The sequence below is a fragment of the Salmo salar genome, chromosome 02, assembly GCF_965601325.2.
Source record: "Salmo salar chromosome 02, fSalSal1, whole genome shotgun sequence".
In the NCBI taxonomy this organism is placed as follows: Eukaryota; Metazoa; Chordata; class Actinopteri; order Salmoniformes; family Salmonidae; genus Salmo; species Salmo salar.
This window is the reverse complement of record NC_138292.1, coordinates 42501079-42523170: the sequence shown is the minus strand read 5'-3', so window position 1 is coordinate 42523170 and position 22092 is coordinate 42501079. Positions and strand designations below refer to the sequence as shown.

The following is a 22092-nucleotide window of genomic DNA, read 5'->3' as shown; positions in this document are numbered from 1 at the left end:
CTGATCTCTCTTTTGAAGAACATATCAAGACTGTTTCAAGGACAGCTTTTTTCCATCTACGTAACATTGCAAAAATCAGAAATTTTCTGTCCAAAAATGACGCAGAAAAATTAATCCATGCTTTTGTTACTTCTAGGCTGGACTACTGCAATGCTCTACTTTCCGGCTACCCGGATAAAGCACTAAATAAACTTCAGTTAGTGCTAAATACGGCTGCTAGAATCCTGACTAGAACCAAAAAATTTGATCATATTACTCCAGTGTTAGCCTCCCTACACTGGCTTCCTGTTAAGGCAAGGGCTGATTTCAAGGTTTTACTGCTAACCTACAAAGCATTACATGGGCTTGCTCCTACCTATCTTTCCGATTTGGTCCTGCCGTACATACCTACACGTACGCTACGGTCACAAGACGCAGGCCTCCTAATTGTCCCTAGAATTTCTAAGCAAACGGCTGGAGGTAGGGCTTTCTCCTATAGAGCTCCATTTTTATGGAATGGTCTGCCTACCAATGTGAGAGACGCAGACTCAGTCTCAACCTTTAAGTCTTTACTGAAGACTTATCTCTTCAGTAGGTCCTATGATTAAGTATAGTCTGGCCCAGGAGTGTGAAGGTGAACGGAAAGGCTGGAGCAACGAACCGCCCTTGCTGTCTCTGCCTTGCCGGTTCCCCTCTTTCCACTGGGATTCTCTGCCTCTAACCCTTTTACAGAGGCTGAGTCACTGGCCTACTGGTGTTCTTCCATGCCGTCCATGGGAGGGGTGCGTCACTTGAGTGGGTTGAGTCACTGACGTGGTCTTCCTGTCTGGGTTGGCGCCCCCCCCCCCCCCCTTGGGTTGTGCCATGGCGGAGATCGTTGTGGGCTATACTCGGCCTTGTCTTAGGACGGTAAGTTGGTGGTTGGAGACATCCCTCTAGTGGTGTGGGGGCTGTGCTTTGGCAAAGTGGGTGGGGTTATATCCTGCCTGTTTGGCCCTGTCCGGGGGTATCATCGGATGGGGCCACAGTGTCTTCTGATCCCTCCTGTCTCAGCCTCCAGTATTTATGCTGCAGTAGTTTATGTGTCGGGGGGCTAGGGTCAGTCTGTTACATCTGGAGTATTTCTCTTGTCTTATCCGGTGTCCTGTGTGTATTTAAATATGCTCTCTCTAATTCTCTCTTTCTCTCTTTCTGTCTTTCTCTCGGAGGACCTGAGCCCTAGGACCATGCCTCAGGACTACCTGGTATGATGACTCCTTGCTGTCCCCAGTCCACCTGGCCGTGCTGCTGCTCCAGTTTCAACTGTTCTGCCTGCGGCTATGGAACCCTGACCTGTTCACCGGACGTGCTTGTTGCACCCTCGACAACTACTATGATTATTATTATTTGACCATGCTGGTCATTTATGAACATTTTAACATTTTAACATTTTGACCATGTTCTGTTTTAGTATCCACCCTGCACAGCCAGAAGAGGACTGGCCACCCCTCATAGCCTGGTTCCTCTCTAGGTTTCTTCCTAGGTTTTTGGCCTTTCTAGGGAGTTTTTCCTAGGGAGTTTTTCCTAGCCACCGTGCTTCTTTCACATGCTTTGCTTGCTGTTTGGGGTTTTAGGCTGGGTTTCTGTACAGCACTTTGAGAATATCAGCTGATGTACGAAGGGCTATATAAAAATAAATTTGATTTTGAAAATTTGAAATTTGATTTACCCAGTCTTTGACGATACAAGAGACCCTCACAAGCCATACAGTACATATTACAGTACGCATATTTTTATACATTAATCTTGCTGAATACATTACATTCTGGTCTATGAGGTAATTAGAACATTTGGATCAATGACAAAGTGCTTCGCCAACATTAATTCAGTTCTTTGGCAGCTTCTTCCACATATACTCTTGGTTAAAAGGATACTGTATAGTGTTTGGGGCTCTTTGGGCGTAGCTTTATACACAGAAAAAGGTATACCATTGCATTCCACACTGCATAAAGAGATGGAATACAAAATATTTGTCAATGAGACAAGAAATACATTATGGCCATCAGAACCACAATATTAAAAAGGTGGCATTTTAGACAAGGACAATATTTTAGACAATTATTTCTTATTGCATGAGAGCTGAATTTCGGACAAACGAGAGATCACATACCATATATCTCAAATGATGATACAATATGCATCAACAGTCAAACACTCTAGATTCACTTTTGCCGTGGTACTGAGTCTAGAGGCAAGATTTGACAACACTGTTATAAATGTATACAACTTCAATAAGTCAAAATCTCAAATAATCCAGTTAAAACACGACAGGGGATTCATCCCGATTCTACACACTTCTCCCAAACTGTGAACACACTACCTGTCATGGATTTCACATAAGTTATGCAAGCACATGACCGCGAAGGAAGGACAACATCAACAACAAAAATGTTGCCCTTTCACTTTCAAACAGCTCAAACCTTTAGAGTAAATGAAAGGAAAAGCGCAAGAGAATTACCCAAGGCACATTTTCACCCAAGTATCCCATTGACATCAATGAATGATTTACGTGGAAGTTAAACTTGCACAACTCTATCTCAACCCTGAAATCAACCCCTTAGACAAGATGCTTAGAGGCATCAGAAGGAACCTCTCTGAGATTTGAGGTTGAGGATCTCTGCAGCCAGCTTCTGGGCATCCATCAGGTGAGGGAACATCCCCATGACCGTATCCACCTGGTGGGGGTTGAAGATGGCCTGCAGTTTCTTACGGAGCTCCTCTCTCTCTGTGTCAAATGCAGAAGGTGGCTGGGCCCAGGAGTCGTGTTCCTGATGATCCCTGTAAGAGGAGCATGAGTGGGGGGCTCCATGCGGGGTAGGGGGCTGATGGAGATGGGGGCCGGGGGGGAGGCTACAGGACGCCCTAGCCTGGGGGACCCCGCCATGGAAGGGGTCTGACCAGTACTTCTGGGGGTGCTGATCGGGGTGGAAATGGTGTGGCCCCACTTCGTCTTGCTGGAAGTTGCAGGGGAGGCTGTAGTGGTGCATGTTGGGTGGGAACAGAGGAGGCGAGTAGGTGTCATACCTCGGCTGGGATTGGGAGTCGAGGTGTGGGTTGCTGTGGTGCTGCTGCTGGGGACCTGAGGAAGGAGCCAAATGGAAACAACACCTGCAGGGCTGGGGGCTGTCCTGGGCCAGCCTCTCTGGATGCATGCCTGGATGTCTGGAACCAGAGGGGAAGCCCTGCTGTTGCTGCTGCCTGGGCCTGAAGGCCTTGCTGTGGCCTTGGGACACATCCGAGTACTGGCTCTGGCTCTCATAGGAGCCAAAACCAGAGTCCAGGCACTCATGGGAGATGCTGGCATAGGGGAGGTCAGTAGCAGTGGAGGGGGAGAGCATACTGGGCATACTGGGCCAGTCCATCTGTCCTTGGCCTACTGCTGTGGGGATGCGGGCCTGCTGGTTCCTACAGGAGCGTGGCCCATCCCAGTATAGCAACATGTTCTCAGTTACCTGGCTCTTGGGACCCTCCCTCAGGGAACCGCGGTGCTCCAACGTCAGCCTGTGCTCCAGGTCATTCTCCAGAGAAAAGGAGGGAAAGGATCCTGGGTCAGACTGGGGGCCCCTCAGGTGTGACATCATGGGATTCCGGTCCTCTTTTACCGAGGAGAGCCTTGCCTTCTCCCTGAGCTCATCAGCCAGCGAGGAGTGGGATTGGTGAGCGCGCTCAGGGTGGTAGAACTTACACTTTACGCCGTAGGTGCACTTTTTACCTGAAATAGAAAACATAAATGACAGTTATTACAGTATTACTACCTAAATCTAAAATAATACTGTTAACTCTACAATTCTACAGGAGAAAGTATCTGGACTCTTCACAACGAGTCTCTGATTAGAAGTGCTGATATAAAATCAGATGTGCCTAATGGAGACCTGATCCTAGCTTAGTACTTTGTTTCAACAAGACAGGTTTTAAACTAAGCTTCAGTGTTCAGACAATCAAATTAGAACCCTATGGTACCTCACACACATATTTCTATGGTTGATATCTTACCATAAGGACAGAGTTGGCGCTTGTGTTCCGGCAGCAGAGGCTTCTTCCTAAGGAAGTTCTCCAGACTGGGACCATGACGACCAAGCGGGTCATCTGGGGGCATGAATCTGGGCCGGGAAATGGGTAATATTGATCAGAAAACCATACAGGTAGAGAAGTGACAGAGGATCTAATCTATATCGATAAGAACAATAAAACCTGGTGCAGTCAGAGGGAATGTTCGCTTTTCCTATCTGAAATAATGACATGAATACATGTCTCATTAATCATCCTTTAACCATACAGGAGTGGTCACCAACCTTTGAGTCAAGATGCAAGCTGAGACCTACAGATATTTTTTTAGAAGGTTACATAAAAAACAAAGCCTCTGCAATATTAACCTATTAAAAACAGTACTGTAACAATTAGGCTTATGCTGTAGGCTATAGGCCCAATACATTATCACCGCATATTGGCTTTGCTTGAATTGTCCTGCAAATGTATTGTTGTTCGCACTATTTTTATACATTTTAGGTAGGCTATACAATCACACCGGCAATAGATCAGTTGTATTACTTGTGAGGCACAGCTGAGAGAGCTACATTTAAATAATAATGTATTTTACTGGGCTGATGGTGCCTGCATCTGATGGTCAGTCTCAGTAGAGGGAGAGAGCAGCAGACTGAAGGTTCGCCTCTTAACGTCCCTACGCTTTCCCTTTCCGCCGTAGACCAAAAAGGGACACTGTCTTCCAGCTGATGGCAAAACTCGAGTCCCACAACATTATTTCTGCCTCTGGACAAATACATGTTGTTACTCCTTTGAACAGAGAAAGTGAAATATTCCTCGATATTAAAAAAGACCCAAGCCGCTAATAATAACAACAACGCAAGCCTATCGATACACCTTCCTACTCATTCATTACAGCTGCAGTGCTGGTTGTAGTGCGAGTGGAAGTAGGATGAACGTGCATTTTATGGCTTATAAAAGTGTTGAATAAAAAGCGTTGACAGTGCTGAGCAAGAACTTAAACATGAACACACTCATAAAAACACCAGCTCGTCGCTGTATTTGTTGAGTCATGGTTTTAAAAGTTCTGAAATCTCAAAATATCAACTTTGCTGTATCTGAGCCATCCGATTGGCCGGCCTATAGTACACTTGATTTACTCTCCGGGCCCGCCAGGAAGGCAGAGTTTGTACCTTCAGACACATGAAGCGGTTTAAAATGGAACACTTCACACCTATCTGGCACGCAGGGCAGTTGAATCGGGTGCACCTGCCACAAACAGCGGAACGCAAGGCTTTATCTTTGGGTTTTCTTTGGGGGGGGGGGGGGTGTTGAATCCCGTCCCCGCCTCTTTACCATTGCATCTTCTCTATCTCCACTTAATTCATGCCTGCCACTGTCAACCCCCCAGTACTCACTTGTCATTGACGAAAGAGTACATAAGCAGCCTCTCCTCGATACAGCGCTTCCACTCCGGACGCTCTCCCTGCAGGTCCCTATAGGTGTCGTTGGACACGATCACGCCGTCCGACTCGTAGGCATGCTTCACAATAAAACGGTCGTCGTAGCAGACCACCCGTTTACCACCGACGCGTCTCGAGGGAGTGAAGACGACTATCTTCTTCTTCTCCAGCTCCATTAGAATGTGTTGGTCTGGAAATAAAACGTGCAGATGTTTCACCAAGTGTTTTACTATGGCCCAGTCTAGGGCCTGTACTCATAAAGCTTCTCAGAGTACGAGTGCTGATCTAGGATCAGTTTTGCCGTATAGATAATAATCAATGAGATTACATGGACAGCTGTTGTTGGTGATGTAAGAAGCAGAGATGGTTCGCTTTATGTTTGGTCTTTCATCATATTGGAATTCTGTTTGACAAATTATTTCCACTGCCTTAACGGTTAATGTCTTCTTAGTACACATTAACATGACTAATATTCCAAAACAAAAACATATTCTATACCTTTACATGATGAACAAGCCAGGTGACACTATGATAATAAAGGGTTGCATAACATTGCTTCAGTCAAATATGGTATAGGTGTCCCAAATCAAAACAGGGGACACTGAAAACAAATCCATCAACTGCGGAAATAGAACCCCTGAGACAAAACATACAGAGTACAAATCCATCAATCATTTAAAACAAATATTACATGACTGGCTAATTATTACATAAGCTGTTCAAACTTCACAACCCACATCCCCAATATCATATAACATGGAAACCTCCCAGCAGACTAAATTAAAGCATTGACAAATACATTCAAAATGAATGTTGAATAAATGGACCTGTGTGTACACACAGTGTGAAAATGGACAATGGAAATTGTCCTTTAAATAAACAAAATGGGCAAGCTAAAGGCAAAAATGTTCAGTAATCCAACTTTGGAAAGAACTGGCGCCATATTCATATGGTGTCTCAAAGTAGGAGTAGCGATCGAGGATCTGTTCCCTCCTGTCCAGGTCATCTTATTCAATAGGACCTAAAAATAATGGTATTTTTGTCCTAGAACTGCACTCCTAATGATACACTTGAATATGGACCCTGACTTAAATAAGTGAGAGACATAGGGCTCCATATTGAACCATTTTCTTGAGGTTTTTAGAGACTACTATTGACTAAAGCCTGAAAAGCACTCACAAATGTCAACTGTCTGTGTCAAAAATGCTTTGATTGTTACCTGAACGATTACTTAACACTTAAACCTTAACGCAATGCTTGATTGGAAACAGTTAAAGACACAGACAGTAACCTGGGTGTGTGAGAAAAACAGTTGCACTTCCTGGTTGGGGATTTCCCAATTCCTAGATAGGACTGACTGTCGTGTCATTTTTACTTCCTGGTTACTGGGATTGAAAATAACTTTTGGCTTGCTTGCTCCACCTCAGACAAATTCACTGAACCATGCAAGCAGCGGGTACTAGGTGATGATGCATCAGCTTCAAATAGTGGTCCGCCCTACTGCACACTGGCTTTGTACGCTAGGTTAACACAAACACCTAACAACTGATAACCGATTGCCTTCAGGTACATGGACAAGAGTCACTGCTGTGTTCGACAACATGTGGGTTGAAGCAATCACAATTGGGACAATTTAGAATTTTTTTCAGAAAGTCTAGAGAATGACATCAGGCAGTAGTTCTGGATTTCAGTATTTCAACATTTGTCCAACAATACCCTCCGGTGGAGTTTCCCAATGCCTTTTGCCTCAGTCTCATATTACAGACACATCACATGACTGGAAACATACTGTAGGTGCAGTGAGTGTACTTACCAAACCTCTGCATACCAATGAGATAAGGGAATGTATTGCATTATTTTAAAGCAACAGTCACAATGAATACTGTACTTTATTGTAGTGTGTTGATTTTCTGTGTCTAGTATTTGTATGTATTGCTGACCTCAACAAAATGTATTTCCAGAGTCCTGAACTAAAAAGAGAGAGATTAATCTCTGTCCCGGAAACTGGCCGTAAAAGCATTGTTTCATATTGTACATGAACATAGTTTGTTTTTAAAACTCCCTGGTATTAAATAAGTATTAATATTCAGAAAGAGAGACTAGTTTAATTTGAACTACAGTGCATTCGGGAAGTATTCAGACCCCTTGACTTTTTCCACATTTTTTACTTTACGGCCTTACTTCTAAAACGGATTAAATGTATTTTTTCCCCCTCATCAATCTACACACAATACAACATAATGACAAAGAAATGTAAATAAGTATTCAGATCCTTTACTCAGTACTATGTTGAAGCACCTTTGGCAGTGATTACAGCCTTGAGTCTTCTTGGGTATGACGCTACAAGCTTGGCACACCTGTATTTGGGGAGTTTCTCCCATTCTTCTCTGCAAATCCTCTCAAGCTCTGTCAGGTTGGATGGGGAGTGTCGCTGCACAGCAATTTTCAGGTCTCTCCAGAGATGTTTGATCAAGTTAAAGTCCCGGCTCTGGCTGGGCCACTCAAGGACAGAGACTTGTCCTGAAGCCACTTCTGCGTTGTCTTGGCCGTGTGCTTAGGGTAGTTGTCCTGTTGGAAGGTGAAGCTTTGGCCCAGTCTGAGGTCCTGAACTCTCTGGAGCAGGTTTTCATCAAGGATCTCTGTACTTGTTTCCCAGTCCCTGCCGCTGAAAAACATCCCCACAGCATGATACTGCCACCACTATGGCTCACTGTAGGGATAGTGCAAAGTTTCCTCCAGAAGTGATGCTTGGCATTCAGGCCAAAGCGTTCAATCTTAGTTTCATCAGATCAGAGAATCTTGTTTCTCATGGTTTGAGAGTCCTTTGGGTGCCTTTTGGCAAACTCCAAACGGACTGTCATGGGCCTTTTACTGAGGAGTGGCTTCAGTCTGGCCACTCTATCATAAAGGCCTGATTGGTGGAGTGCTGCAGAGATGGTTGTCCTTCTGGAAGGTTTTCCCATCTTCATAGAGGAACTTTGTCAGAGATGACCATTGGGTTCTTGGTTACCTCCCTGCCCAAGGCCCTTCACCCCCAATTGCTCAGTTTGGTCAGGTAGCCAGCTCTAGGAAGAGTCTTGGTGGTTCTAAACTTCTTCCATTTAAGAATGATGGAGGCCACTGTTCTTTGGGACCTTCAATGCTGCAGAAATTTGTTGGTACCCATCCCCAGTTCTGTGCCTCGACACAATCCTGTCTCAGAGTTCTGCAGACAATTCCTTTGACCTCATGGCTTGGTTTTTGCTCTGACATGCACTATCAACTGTGGGACCTTATATAGACAGGTGTGTGCCTTTCAAAATCATGTCCAATCAATTGAATTTACCACAAGTAGACTCCAATCCAGTTGTAGAAACATCTCAAGGTTGATCAATGGAAACAGGATGCTCCTGAGCTCAATTTTGAGTCTCATAGGAAAGGGCCTGAATACTTATGTAAATAAGGTATGTTTTTTATTTTGAATACATTTGCAAAAATGTGATATTTTTTTTTATATTTAATTAATTTTAGAATAAGGCTGTAACGTAACAAAATGTGAATGCACTATAAATCTGAATGCACTATTTGTGAATCTCACCTGTGATGGGGACATCAGGCCTGGGCTGCTCCTTGCGCCATGAGGGCACAAACACAATGACAGTTGAGTGACCTCTATCCAGGAAATAGATCACTGCCAACTCAATTCCCCTACAGGAGAACACTTGTTTGTTACCATGACTGGAAGGGAGACAAGAGAGCAGGAAATGGGATAAATAAATATGTCATTACTTTCGATGAATCAACAAACATTTCTAGTGAAGAGGGCAGAGAGGTGAAGGTGCAGTTTTATGTCGATCTCTGATTGTTTCATTGTTTAAAAAAAAGGTAGAGCAAAGCTAATTTGACCAAATCATTTCTTGTCTGTCTACAATGCATTCGCTTCACAGTGGCAATGCAAGCGAATGACAAGGTTTGCACAGTTTTAAAAAATTAAATACAGGAACACAGGCACGCAGCTAAACAAGTACTCTTTCTGAGGAGTAAAGTAGCACGACATCATTAAAGTAACATATCTGTTAAAAGATAACATATGACAGAATGACAGCTATACTGTACATCAAGGTCCTATTTTACGCATAGCAGAGCTAAATAACACTTGCAGAGAGACCTTTGAACTTCATTGGACAATAAATATAAAACACCAGGTAAAAAAAATATCTTTGGCAAAACATAAAACCATCACATGGTAGGATGATTGGGTGACAACAAGCTTTGGTGAAGACATTTTACCAAGACAAATATGATTCTTTATGTTTAAAATCATTCAGTCGGGTCTCTCCAACATATCATTAACATTATATCCAAAAAGTCCGATTTTGCACCCTAATGTATCCAAAAATAAGCACTGAGCTCTGTTGACAGAGCGTTGACGCTCCTTGCAGCAACTTTTTAGGATTTGACATGTTGTGCTCTTCTGCAAAGTTGTTTCTGTGAGTCGCAAAAAGCGAAATAAGCACGACACGAGTGGAATTAAGCATGAAAGTCTTAGGATCAAGTGCCTTGCTCAAGGGTACATTAACAGACTTTTCAGCCAATCGGCTTGGGGATTTGGACCAATGATGTTTTGTTTACTGGCCCAATGCTCTGAACTGCTAGGCTACCTGTCACCACATGTGAATCTGACATTCCTTTGAACATACACATGGATTGTGTCTCCTTATTGGTTTATAACTTGAATAGAGTACAAAACACACACTGTATACTCAAATAGCTAGGTAATCAAAAAAATGTTGGCTTGGGTCCATCCATGTAATAAGGAGCAGGCAGTTAAATGGTCGTATATGCAAATACTTGAACTAAGAAGACATAAGACTTGAGTGACAATGTCGTCTGGCCTGTTCAATATGAACTCTATCCTGACAATATAAACACCGCCTTGACACATAGCGATCACTGGGAGCCAGTGCGAGGCAGAGACTTGCATAGGAGATTTGCATATAGTACAGCATTAACCTTAGCAAAGGCATGCACAGGCATGGCTAACTACCTCTTCAAACCCAGCTGACAAAATTGCATTAAGGTGTATGAGAAGAGCGTGCGGTTCTTGTGTTGAAGGGTCATAGTTCATCAGCTGATAATGAGTAGTTGTACACCTGTAGTTTTACAGGCATTTTTCACATAGCTGGCTGTCATTATCATTGTGATGTACAACCAACCACACGAGGAGAACATAATGCAGTACAGCTGCTTCATCTAATTTCTCAACCACAATAACACCTTAACCCTTACAGGACAGGACTGTCATGAACATGACATACACGTGCGCACCAACACAGCTGAACTCATTGAAACACTTCAATTGAATGCTAGCTCTTACAAACATAACGAGACAAATCACTTCCTCTCTTTTCGACTCGCTCACCTCATGGCCACATTGCTGCCGTCAATAACGATTGGTTTCAGTCCACTGTCTGTGTCCCTTCTGTCTTCCAGCGATGAGACTGGTCTGTCTCTCTGGAGGCCATGGGTCCTAGAGGAGGCCATGCTGGAGCCTGTGTGGCTTGTGGGGCCAGTAGTATCGTCACCACTATCGGGGATGGTTGAGTTAGAAGTACTAGTGCTGGCTCCGCTGCGGACCAGCTCCCCCAGTACAGAGTTGGTGTCTGTATTCAGGCCTAGCTTCAGCAGGGCGGTCCGAACCTCCATCGGGGAGTAGCCCAACTTTCTGAAGAAGTCTACCCTGAGCTGGAGCTCTCCTGGGTTGGGTTCAAACGGACCAGTGGCTGGGGTCTGGAGGCTGGGAAAGGCCTGGTCCATGCTCTACTACTGTCTGTCTGGGCTTTCTTGTACAGCATGGGAGGGTTATGACCTATTTTTCATGTTGATACTGTTGCCTGGATTGAACAGAGAGAGACTTCAGTTAAATTCAAGACAATGTTATGCATATATACACTGAACAAAAATAGTAAAAAAATAAATAAAAATAAAATAATTATTGATGAACATCCAGGTGCTTTTTGGTAAACCTGAGTCAACTTTTTGGATAGCAGTTCTCCCATTATGTCTGGGGAAAACCAAACACTGTATCCCACTGTAAGAACCTCATACCAACGGTCAAGCATGGTGGTGGTAGTGTGATGGTTTTGGGATGTTTTGCTGCCTAAGGACCTGGACGGCTTGCCTTAATAGAAGGTAAAAGGAATTCTGCTAAGTATCAGAGAATTCGACAGGAGAATGTCAGGCCATCCATCTATAAGCTGAAGTGCAGCTGGGTCATGCAGAAAGACAATGATCCAAAACACACAATCAAGTCTACATGAAAAATTGCTAAAAAGCCCCTAAAAATTTGTTTTGGAATGGCCTAGTCAAAATCCAGACCTAATCCCAATTGAGATGTTGTGGCAGGACTTGAAACGAACAGTTCATGTTTGAAAACCCAAATGTTGCTGAGTTAAAGCAGTTCTGCACGCAAGAGTAGGCCAAAATTCCTCCACTGCGATGTGAGAGACTGATCAACAACTACAGGAAGCATTTGGTTGCAGTCATTGCAGCTAAAGGTGGCACAACCAGTTATTGAATGTAAGTGAGCAATTACTTATTCACAAAGGGGAATTGGGTGTTGCATAAAATTTTACATTTACATTTTAGTCATTTAGCAGACGCTCTTATCCAGAGCGACTTACAGTAGTGAATGCATACATTTCATACATTTTTTTCCCTACTGGTCCCCCGTGTGAATCGAACCCACAACCCTGGCGTTGCAAACACCATGCTCTACCAACTGAGGCACACGGGACCATGACTTTGTTAATTAAAAAACAACAAAAAACAAATAAGTATCCATTTTTTGGGTTATTTGTAAACTCAGGGTCCCTTTATCTAATATTAGGTTTTGCTTGAAGATCTGATAACATTCATCATAAAAAATATGCAAAAACAGAGAAAATCAGAAAAGGGGCAAATACTTTTTCACAGCACTGTATAAAACGGCACAATTTCTAATATTTTACTGAGATACAGTTCACATTAGGAAATCAGTCAATTTAAATAAATTCATTAGGCCCTAATCTATGGATTTCACACGACTGGGAATACAGATTTGCATCTGTTGGTCACAAATAGGGGCGTGGATTCGAAAACCAATCATTATCTGGTGTGACCACCATTCGCCTCATGCCGTGTGACATCTCCTTCGGATAGAGTTGATCAGGCTGTTGATTGTGGCCTGTGGAATGTTGTTTCACTCCTCTTCAATGGCTGTGAGAAGTTGCTGGATATTGGAGGTAACTGGAGCACGCTGTTGTACACGTCAATCCAGAGCATTCCAAACATGCTCAACGGGCGACATGTCTGGTGAGTATGCAGGCCATGGAAGAATTGGGACAATTTCAGCTTCCAGGAATTGTGTACAGATCTTTGCAACATGGGGCCGTGCATTATCATGCTGAAACATGAGGTGATGGCGGCAGATGAATGGCTCGACAATGGGCCTCAGCATCTCATCAATGTACATCTGTGCATTCAAATTGCCATCGATAAAATGCAATTGTGTTTGTTGCCCGCAGCTTATGCCTGCCCATACCATAACCCCACCGGCACCATGGGGCACTCTGTTCACAACTTTGACATCAGCAAACCGTTCTCCCATACGTCTGCCCGGTACCAGGGGCGGAAATCCCGGGGGGGACACAACCACCCCATCCTGGGAAAAATATGATTTGTCCCCCCCAATATATTACTGAAACATAACTATGTCATTTAAATAATATTAATAATACGCAATGAAAGCAATTGTGCTGATTATAGACACTTAATAGCTCGTTTTTAAGTTTCAAAAGATTGCGACCCCCCCACCCTTTGCCTCACAATGGTTTGATCCACTGCCAGTTCCTTAGCTTGCGAGATAACGTAGAGGTCGTATCTACTGTCTGAAAGGCACTCAATGCACGTAACTGATGTGAGGTTAATCCAGTCAATCGCGCACACACACTAGCTGAATATGCAGAGCTAGCGCGCAAATATTAACTATTAAGCTAGCTAGTACCTATTCCATTTATGTGGCGTCGTCAAAGATGGAATCTTTGCTATCGTCAATTTATTCCAAGATCAGCATGCATGTAAGTTAGTGCTTCAAAGTCCCTGTGATAAGGTTAGCGATAAACTGAACAGAACTACACTCTCTTCTACCGTTGTTTTAAATATATTTAATGGTCTCGTTGCAAAAGCTAAATTGTCGCAAGGGAACTTTTATTTATACATTTTATTTCACCTTTATTTAACCCGGGTAGCAAAGATTATAGCAAACACCACTGAATTGGTGCTCGCTAGCTTTGCAAATTCAGCTATTGTTAGAAGCCAGCCAATATGAAACAAACTATTAAAATTACAAAAGGTTGCAGCATATGTTGTGTAAATGGTGAACTCATACAGCTGTCAACTCTTGTCACTGCAATCCGTTTCACATTTGCTAGCTACCTTTTAGATCGAAGACCATATAGAATGACAGAAGATAAGATGATAGAAGCCCATCTCCTACTGTAAATAACCTACATACTGTGTGTGTGTAGCCAACCAGGTAGAAAAATGGCAGAAAAATGGCAGAAAAAAGACGGACATCAGAGTATTTTTCAGTACACCAAAACACAAAGTAAGAACCCTAGTAGCCTAATATCTCAAAGACTAGTTGATAAAATGTTCATAAGAAAGAAATGAAATTCTAATGGAAATGTTTCACAATGATGTCATTAGGCAGAGCAGGCAACAGATGGCACACAGACAGCAGAGTTGGGGACAGATATGCAGGGACAGACTGGCAGAGACAGGGAGTCTCAGGTAAGTTTGTTGAGTCTTTGTTTGGCAACATTATGAAAGGTTCTCAATTTTTTTACTTGTAAAATAGGAACATAATTGGAAAATGCCACTCTCAACTTAAACTGGTGACTGAACTAAGATTTGTTAAAGGCAATGGTATTGCTGTTGTGATTAGTTGTGTAGTTTTGGGTACCGGTGGTTAGGAGTACGGCAAACACCTTATTTCTTTGGTTCCTCAATATACATTTACCATATTAAACGTAGGCTATGTGTTACAGCACTACTTTTGGTGTCCCCCTCAGGAATTGCTCTTGAGAAAATGTAATGTAATTGTCCCCTCCAAAGTTGATATCAGATTTTCGCCCCTGCCCGGTACAATTGAAACCAGGATTCATCCGTGAAGAGCACACTTCTCCAGCGTGCCAGCGGCAAGCAAAGGTGAGCTTTTGCCCACTGAAGTCGGTTACGAAACCGAACTGCAGTCAGGTCAAGACCCTGTTGAGGATGACGAGCATGCAGATAAGCTTCCCTGAGGCGATTTCTGACAGTTGAAATTCTATGGTTGTGCAAACCCAGTTTCATCAGCTGTCCGGGTGGCTGGTCTCAGACGATCCCACAGGTGAAGAAACCGGATGTGGAGATCCTTGGGTGGCATGGTTACACGTGGTCTGCGGTTGTGAGGCCGGTTGGAAGTACTGCCAAATTCTCTAAAATGACATTGGAGGTGGCTTATAGTAGAGAAATTAACATTCAATTCAGCTCTGGTGGACATTCCTGCAGTCAGCGTGCCAATTGTACACTGCCTCAACATCTGTGGCATTGTGTTGCACATTTTAGAGTGGCCTTTATGGTCCCCAACACAAGGTACACCTGTGTAATGCTCATGCTGCTTAATCAGCTTCTTGATATGCCACACCTGTCAGATGGAAGGAATATCTTGGCACAGGAGAAATGCTCACTAACATTTTTACATACGCTCTGGAGTGATTTACAGGTGCTATTATGGTTAAGTGTCCTGCTCAAGGGCATGTCAGATTTTTCACCTAGTCGGCTTAGGGATTCGAACTAGCAACCGAAACCCAACACTCTTAACCTATCTGCCACCCACTAACAGGGATGTAAACAAATGTGTGCACAACATTTGAGAGAAATAAGCTTTTAGTGCATATGGAACATTTCTGGGATCTTTAATTTCAGCTCATGAAACATGGGACCAACACTTCATATTTGTGTTCAGTGTAGTTTGGCTGACATACTGTATTATGTTAGAGTAATATGCAAATTATTCAGTTGACAACTTGACATAGACTTTACTGCATTACATTTGTATTACGTTGCAGGCCTAATATGATTGTATTCACATTAGGCTACAGTGTCACAAGTCTACAGCAATTGCAAACGGTTCTTAGATTATTGCAATGTATCACAGAAACCACACAATTAAACTGGTAAACTTCCCAAATGTAACATTACCATAGCCTGAAGCACCCTGGACGAATCAAAGAACTAGATTAATCCCACACGAATATTAAGTATTTACCCATGTAAATAATAAAATAGCATATACAAAAACTACATTACAAAGGCCGACAATGCATTCACTGTCGTGAGAAAAACACGGCGCCAGGCTCTCCTGTACCAACGAATACCTTAATCCAAGGACAGGTGACACGTAAATCAGATTCATGTGACGTTTGAGTGAAAATAAGAGTAAATCATGATCTTTGTACAAATACACAACGCTGACAATAGTGTTTAGAATTTACCTTAACTTTCAATTAGTGTTCCTCTTCGTGGTGCTCCATTTTCACCTCGACCATACGTTTAGCATTTCCGATTTACGCTATGACTTCGCAACCGCAGCACCTCCCTCTCGTACTCAAAAGTGTCTTTCCTTTATTCCTGTGCGGCCACGGGCCCAATTTGTTGAAGTCCTCCCAAGTTTCCTTCAAATTATAGCCTACACTACTGTAAAGCTACATTTTTTTCAGTCCTAGCCTTGAAGTCAAATTCAATTCTTGAATTTCTGAAACTGAAACTAACCGTGCCCTGTTAACTTGAGGTAAAGTCTGATTTCTAAATCACTTCACCAAAATTATGGACATGTTATACCTGTAGGTATAGCAGCAGTAAGTAGGGGTGCTGCATCCATAAAGATCTGAATAAAAAATAATAATTGAAAAAAAGAAACGTTTATTTTTTTCTCACAAAAGTAGTGCACTGGGCCTTTACTAGTCCTGTATTAGCGGACCAGCTCCCCCCTCCCCCCCCCCTTCCCCCCACGGCAGCTCCACAACCCCCAAACCATCTTCCTGCAGCTATGCCTGTAGGCCTATTTCATTGTCTGACTGGATTTGCTCTCCATGAAAACTTTAGAATATTTTAGACATTAACAATGGGCTACAGTGATGATCTAGGCTTAACCTACAGTGTAAATGTATTTACAGTGATAAGTATCTGCCCTTGTGAAATGTAGGCTCTAGTTCACTATTGATATACTCTATGGTACAGAACAGATTTTCCCACTAGATGTCATGCTTTACATTGTCTCATGCTGGGTTGATGCACTCTTAGGCCTACCTTGTTAGGGAATACCAATCCAAAGCCATAGTGTGTGTGTGTTTTGAGTATGTGAATAGGTGGCATGTGGGTTTCAAGTTTGGGGGAAGCTAGATTTTTCACAAAAGTATGTACCTTTTATAATAAAGCATTGCATGGATCTATCATCGCATTTGCAGACTAATATAAAATAGCCTACTATTGCTAAAGTGATGAGTAGATTGGATAGTCAGAAATTAAGCTAATAATATAACTCACTGTTCACAAAAAACACCGTTCTGCTTTTCTTCTCCTTTCTTCGCTCACATCCAGAGCTCAGCCCCAGCTAGAGGGACATTCTTTAGCAGGATCCGAGAAAATATAGAGTTTTATAAACACATTTCGTGCAATTCTACAACACTTACTTGCCATGACTGGAGACATTGGCATAATCTTTAATACCACAAAATGACAGGATAGGCTGATCTGCTGACAATGACAAACTGAGATCAATAAAAACAAACTTGTCTTCAATGCAACCGTCTAATTGAGGCCTTTGAAAATTGGAGACATTGTAGGCTATGACGTCCATCTAGCCTGGATGAGGAAATTATTGTCCCAAAAAAAGGATAAAGACAGTGAATATGTGAATATGCACACTCACCAGGGATATGTCAATCAGCTCTGATATTTGCTGCACTCCTGCCCAAACTGCACGCTTCCCTAAATTGCGCACTTCCCGGCTGTATGTGCTTGTAATTTCAAATAATCCACAGCAATTAAAAAGAAATAAGCTAATAAACCTCTGTGGCTAAATCATGTTCTCTGGTGAAGTTATTTAAAAAATATATATATATATTTTTAACTTTTATCCCCTTTTCTCCCAAATTTCATGGTATCCAATTGGTAGTTAAAGTCTTGTCTCATCGCTGCAACTCCTGTATGGACTCGGGAGAGGGAAAGGTCAAGAGCTGTGCGTCCTCCGAAACACAACCCAGCCAAGCTGCTTCTTGACACAATGCTCGCTTAACCAAGAAGCCAGCCTCACCAATGTGTCAGAGGAAACATCATGCCCCTGGTGACTGTGTCAGAGTCAGAGTGCATTGCACCCAGCCCGCCACAGGAGTCACCAGAACTGATGGGACAAGAATATCCCTGCCGGCCAAACCCTCCCCTAACCCGAACGATGCTGGGCCAATTGTGTGCTGCCTCATGGGTCTCCCGGTCGCGGCCAGCATGTGGACTCAAACAAGGATCTCTAGTTGCACAGCTAGCATTGCGATGCAGTGCCTTAGACCACTGCGCCACTCGGGAGGCATTCTGGTGTAGTGTTTTGAAGGAATTTATTTGTGTTTAGACAGGGGTATATCATTTTGGCAAGTTCCATTCAATTTACTTTAAGGGAAGCTTAGCTTATTGGACACGCTGCCTATGAGTATGTGTAAAGTTTTGCATGTGTAAGGCTATGCATGTGTTTGATATGTTACAACAAAGGTGAGGTTAGGCAAGTATGTGGATGTGGCCAGTTTGTCTGTGCATTTCAGGTTAATGAATTTGTTTGGTTGGTACCCGGGTGGTAGCACTTTAGTTTAGAGTGCTAAAACAACAGGGTAACATCCGGAAAGTACTAGGAAACAACAGCGAAATACGACGGTAACGACCAGGTAAGAACATGGTAATAACCCGTTAATAGTTACTATGTAGCTGCTAAATACTGATATAAAGATCTATACATTTCTCTGGTTGTTATGTAGAAACAATTATTCCTTACTGAAGAATTATCAATAATAGAGGCTAAGTAGCAAAAGTTACATAGTAAGTATTTAAGGCCATTTTCCCTCTTCTCAGCAGCACCGTCTATACTCATTAAGAATGTACTTGGAACTCTCGTAGAAAGACTATTTATTTAACAGAAACATTTGAGAAATGACATCATACTTATACTGTACAAAACATACATTGTGTGTCTTTGGTTATAGCTGGGTAGTTACCTTGTTGTTGCCGTCTTGTTTCGCTGTTGTTTCCTATTATTTTCCGTGCATCACCAAGTTATTTCGGCACTGTACTTAAGTAACTATTATGTAACTTACTGGTCATTTCTTTATAGTTTCACCATAGCTTCAGTATACAATGCATTTAAAAAGTATTCAGACACCTTCCCTTTTCCACATTTTGTTCCGTCACAGACTTATTCTAAAATTGATTAAATATTTTTTTTCCCTCATCAATCTACACTCAATACCCTATAATACCCCATATTTAAAATACAAATCAGAAATACCTTATCTACATAAGGATTCAGACCCTTTGCTATGCGTCATGAAATTGAGGTCAGGTGCATCCTGTTTCCATTGATCCTCCTTGAGATGTCTCTACAACTTGATTGGAGTCCACCAGTGGTAAATTCAATTGTTTGGACATGATTTGGAAAGGCACACACTTGTCTATATAAGGTCCCAGAGTTGACAGTGCATGTCAGAGCAAAAACCAAGCCATGAGGTAAAAGGAATTGTCCGTAGAGATCCGATAAAGGGTTGAGTTGAGGCACAGATCTGGGGAAGGGTACCAAAACATTTTTGCAGCATTGAAGATCCCAAAGAACACACTCCATCATTCTTAAATGGAAGAAGTTTGGAACCACCAAGACTCTTCCTAGAGCTGGCCGCCTGGCCAAACTGAGCAATCAGGGGAGAAGGGCCTTGGTCAGGGAGGTGACCAAGAACCCGATGGTCACTCTGACAGAGCTCCAGAGATCCTCTGTGGAGATTGGCGAACCTTCCAGAAGGATAACCATCTCTGCAGCACTCCACCAATCAGGCCTTTATGGTAGAGTGGCCAGACTGAAGCCACTCATGAGAGCCCGTTTGGAGTTTGCCAAAAGGCACCCAAAGGACACCCAGACCATGAGAAACAAGATTCTCTGGTCGAATGAAACCAAGATTGAACTCTTTGGCCTGAATGCTAAGCGTCACGTCTGGAGGAAACCTGGCACCATCCCTACGGTGAAGCATGGTGGTGGCAGCATCATGCTGTGGGGATGCTTTTTAGCAGCAGGGACTGGGAGACTAGTCAGGATCGAGGGAAAGATGAACGGAGCAAAGTACAGAGATATCCTTGATGAAAACCTGCTCCAGAGCGCTCAGGATCTCAGACTGGGGCGAAGGTTCACCTTCCAACAGGACACAGCCAAGACAATGCAGGAGTGGCTTCAGGACAAGTCTCTGAATGTCCTTGAGTTGCCCAGCCAGAGTCCAGACTTGAACCTGATCGAACATCTCTGGAGAGACCTGAAAATAGCTTGGCAGTGACACTCCCCATCCAACCTAACAGAGCTTGAGAGAATCTGCAGAGAAGAATGGGAGAAACTCCCCAAATACAGGTGTGCAAAGCTTGTCAAAAATCACTGCCAAAGGTGCTTCAACAAAGTACTGAGTAAAGGGTCTGAATGTTTACGTAAATGTGATATTTATTTTTTATTGTTTGCAAACATTTTCTGAAAACCTGTTTTTGCTTCGTCATTATAAGCTATTGTGTGTAGATTGATGAGGGGGGAAAAAACTATTTAACCCATTTTAGAATAGAATAACATAACAAAATGTGGAAAAAGTCAAGGGTCTGAATACATTCCGAATGCACTGTATCTCCTGTACATAAGTGTGGAGGTATCATTTATTTAACCAGGTAAGCTAGTTGAGAACAAGTTCTCATTTACAACTGCGACCTGGACAACCACCTCAGTCTCCTGAGGGGGAATAGGTTTTGTCGTGCCCTCTTCACGACTGTCTTGGTGTGCTTGGACCATGTCAGTTTGTTGGTGATGTGGACACCAAGGAAGTTGAAGCTCTCAACGTGCTCCACTACAGCCCCGTCAATGACAATGGGGGCGTGCTCGGTCCTCCTTTCCTTGTAGTCCACAATCATCTCCTTAGTCTTGATCACGTTGAGGGAGAGGTTGTTGTCCTGGCACCACACAGCCAGGTCTCTGACCTCCTCCCTATAGGCTGTCTCGTCGTTGTTGGTGATCAGGGTTACCACTGTTGTGTCATCGGCAAACTTAATGATGGTGTTGGAGTCGTGCCTGGCCGTGCAGTCATGAGTGAACAGGGTGCACAGGAGGGGACTGAGCACACACGTCTGAGTGGCCCCGGAGTTGAGGATCAGCGTGGCGGATGTGTTGTTACCTACCCTTACCACCTGGAGGCGGCCCGTCAGGAAGTCTAGGATCAAGTTACAGAGGGAGTCCCAGGGTTTAGTCCCAGGGTCCTTAGCTAAGTGATGAGCTTTGAGGGCACTATGGTATTGAACGCTGAGCTGTAGACAATGAACAGCATTCTCACATAGGTGTTCCTTTTGTCCAGGTGTGAAAGTGCAGCGTGGAGTGTAATAGAGATTGCATCATCTGTGGATCTGTTAACTGAGTCACTGGTGCTTCCTGCTTTAATTTTTGCTTGTAAGCAGGAATCAGGAGGATAGAATTTTGGTCAGATTTACCAAATGGAGGGCGAGGGAAAGCTTTGAACGCATTTCAGTTTGTGGAGTAAAGGTGGTCTAAAGTTTTTTTCCATCTGGTTGCACATTTAACATGCTGGTAGAAATAAGGTAAAACTGAGTTAAGTTTCCCTGCATTAAAGTCACCGGCTACTAGGAGCGCCGCCTCTGGATGAGCATTTTCCTGTTTGATTACGGTGGAATACAGCTCATTGAGAGCAGTTTTAGTGCCAACTTCACTCTGTGGTGGTATGTAGACAGCTATGAAAAATACAGATGACAACTCTCTAGGTAGATAGTGTGGTCTACAGCTTATCATGAGATACTCTACCTCAGGCGAGCAGAACTTTGAGACTTCCTTAGATATCGTGCACCAGCTGTTGTTTACATAAATGCATAGGCCCCCGCCCTGTGTCTCACCAGAGGCTGCTGTTGTGTCTTTCCGATTGAGTGTACAGTGGTTCCTCCTTTAAAATTTGTGTCATACTGCAGCATACCTTGCGGGCTGCTGCAGTATTCTGTGGCACATTATTGAATTGTCAGCCATTTTGTCTGTTAATGCAAGTTACTGCTAGTTTGACCACCAGAGGGTATCTTTGAGAAGCATTTGATATTCTTCCATATTGGCATTACCAAAGAATTTAAAAGCTTTTTTGTAATAACATAGTATATGGGATTGATTTTAAGAAATTTGGCTTAATTAATTTGATTAATATTATGGTGTTTCTATTCCGATAAAAACGAAAAACGAAACCGGTAGGATGGAATGGACAATATGGTGCTGTACGTTGTGATGGTCAGGAGTAGGCTACAG

At 43.1% G+C, this 22092-nt stretch overlaps 1 protein-coding gene across 2 annotated transcripts; it reads right to left on the bottom strand.

The window, feature by feature from the left end:
- Positions 1-1682: 1682 nt before the first annotated feature.
- Positions 1683-16338, bottom strand: zc3h12aa (zinc finger CCCH-type containing 12Aa). 2 transcript variants are annotated; one of them, XM_082963144.1, is made up of 7 exons: positions 16019-16338; positions 14825-14959; positions 10864-11335; positions 9040-9179; positions 5418-5652; positions 4012-4118; positions 1683-3730 (listed from the first exon to the last, which is right to left on the bottom strand). In XM_082963144.1, exons 3-7 carry the CDS (start codon positions 11256-11258, stop codon positions 2598-2600), a joined length of 2010 nt encoding a protein of 669 aa, XP_082819270.1. In that variant the 5' UTR covers positions 11259-11335; positions 14825-14959; positions 16019-16338; the 3' UTR covers positions 1683-2597. The 2 variants fall into 2 exon arrangements, with proteins under 2 accessions (XP_082819270.1, XP_014022589.2); XM_014167114.3 differs by lacking the exon at positions 14825-14959 and having other exon boundaries at positions 16019-16331.
- Positions 16339-22092: the final 5754 nt, after the last annotated feature.

Excerpts from the sequence above, each read along its gene's own strand:
- zc3h12aa (XM_082963144.1), bottom strand. The coding sequence starts at position 11,258 with ATGGACCAGGCCTTTCCCAGCCTCCAGACCCCAGCCACTGGTCCGTTT. Across the intron at positions 5,653-9,039 it reads GCCTGATGTCCCCATCACAG|ACCAACACATTCTAATGGAG; the intron begins GTGAGATTCACA and ends TTTTATTTCCAG. Across the intron at positions 4,119-5,417 it reads TACTCTTTCGTCAATGACAA|ATTCATGCCCCCAGATGACC; the intron begins GTGAGTACTGGG and ends TTCCCGGCCCAG.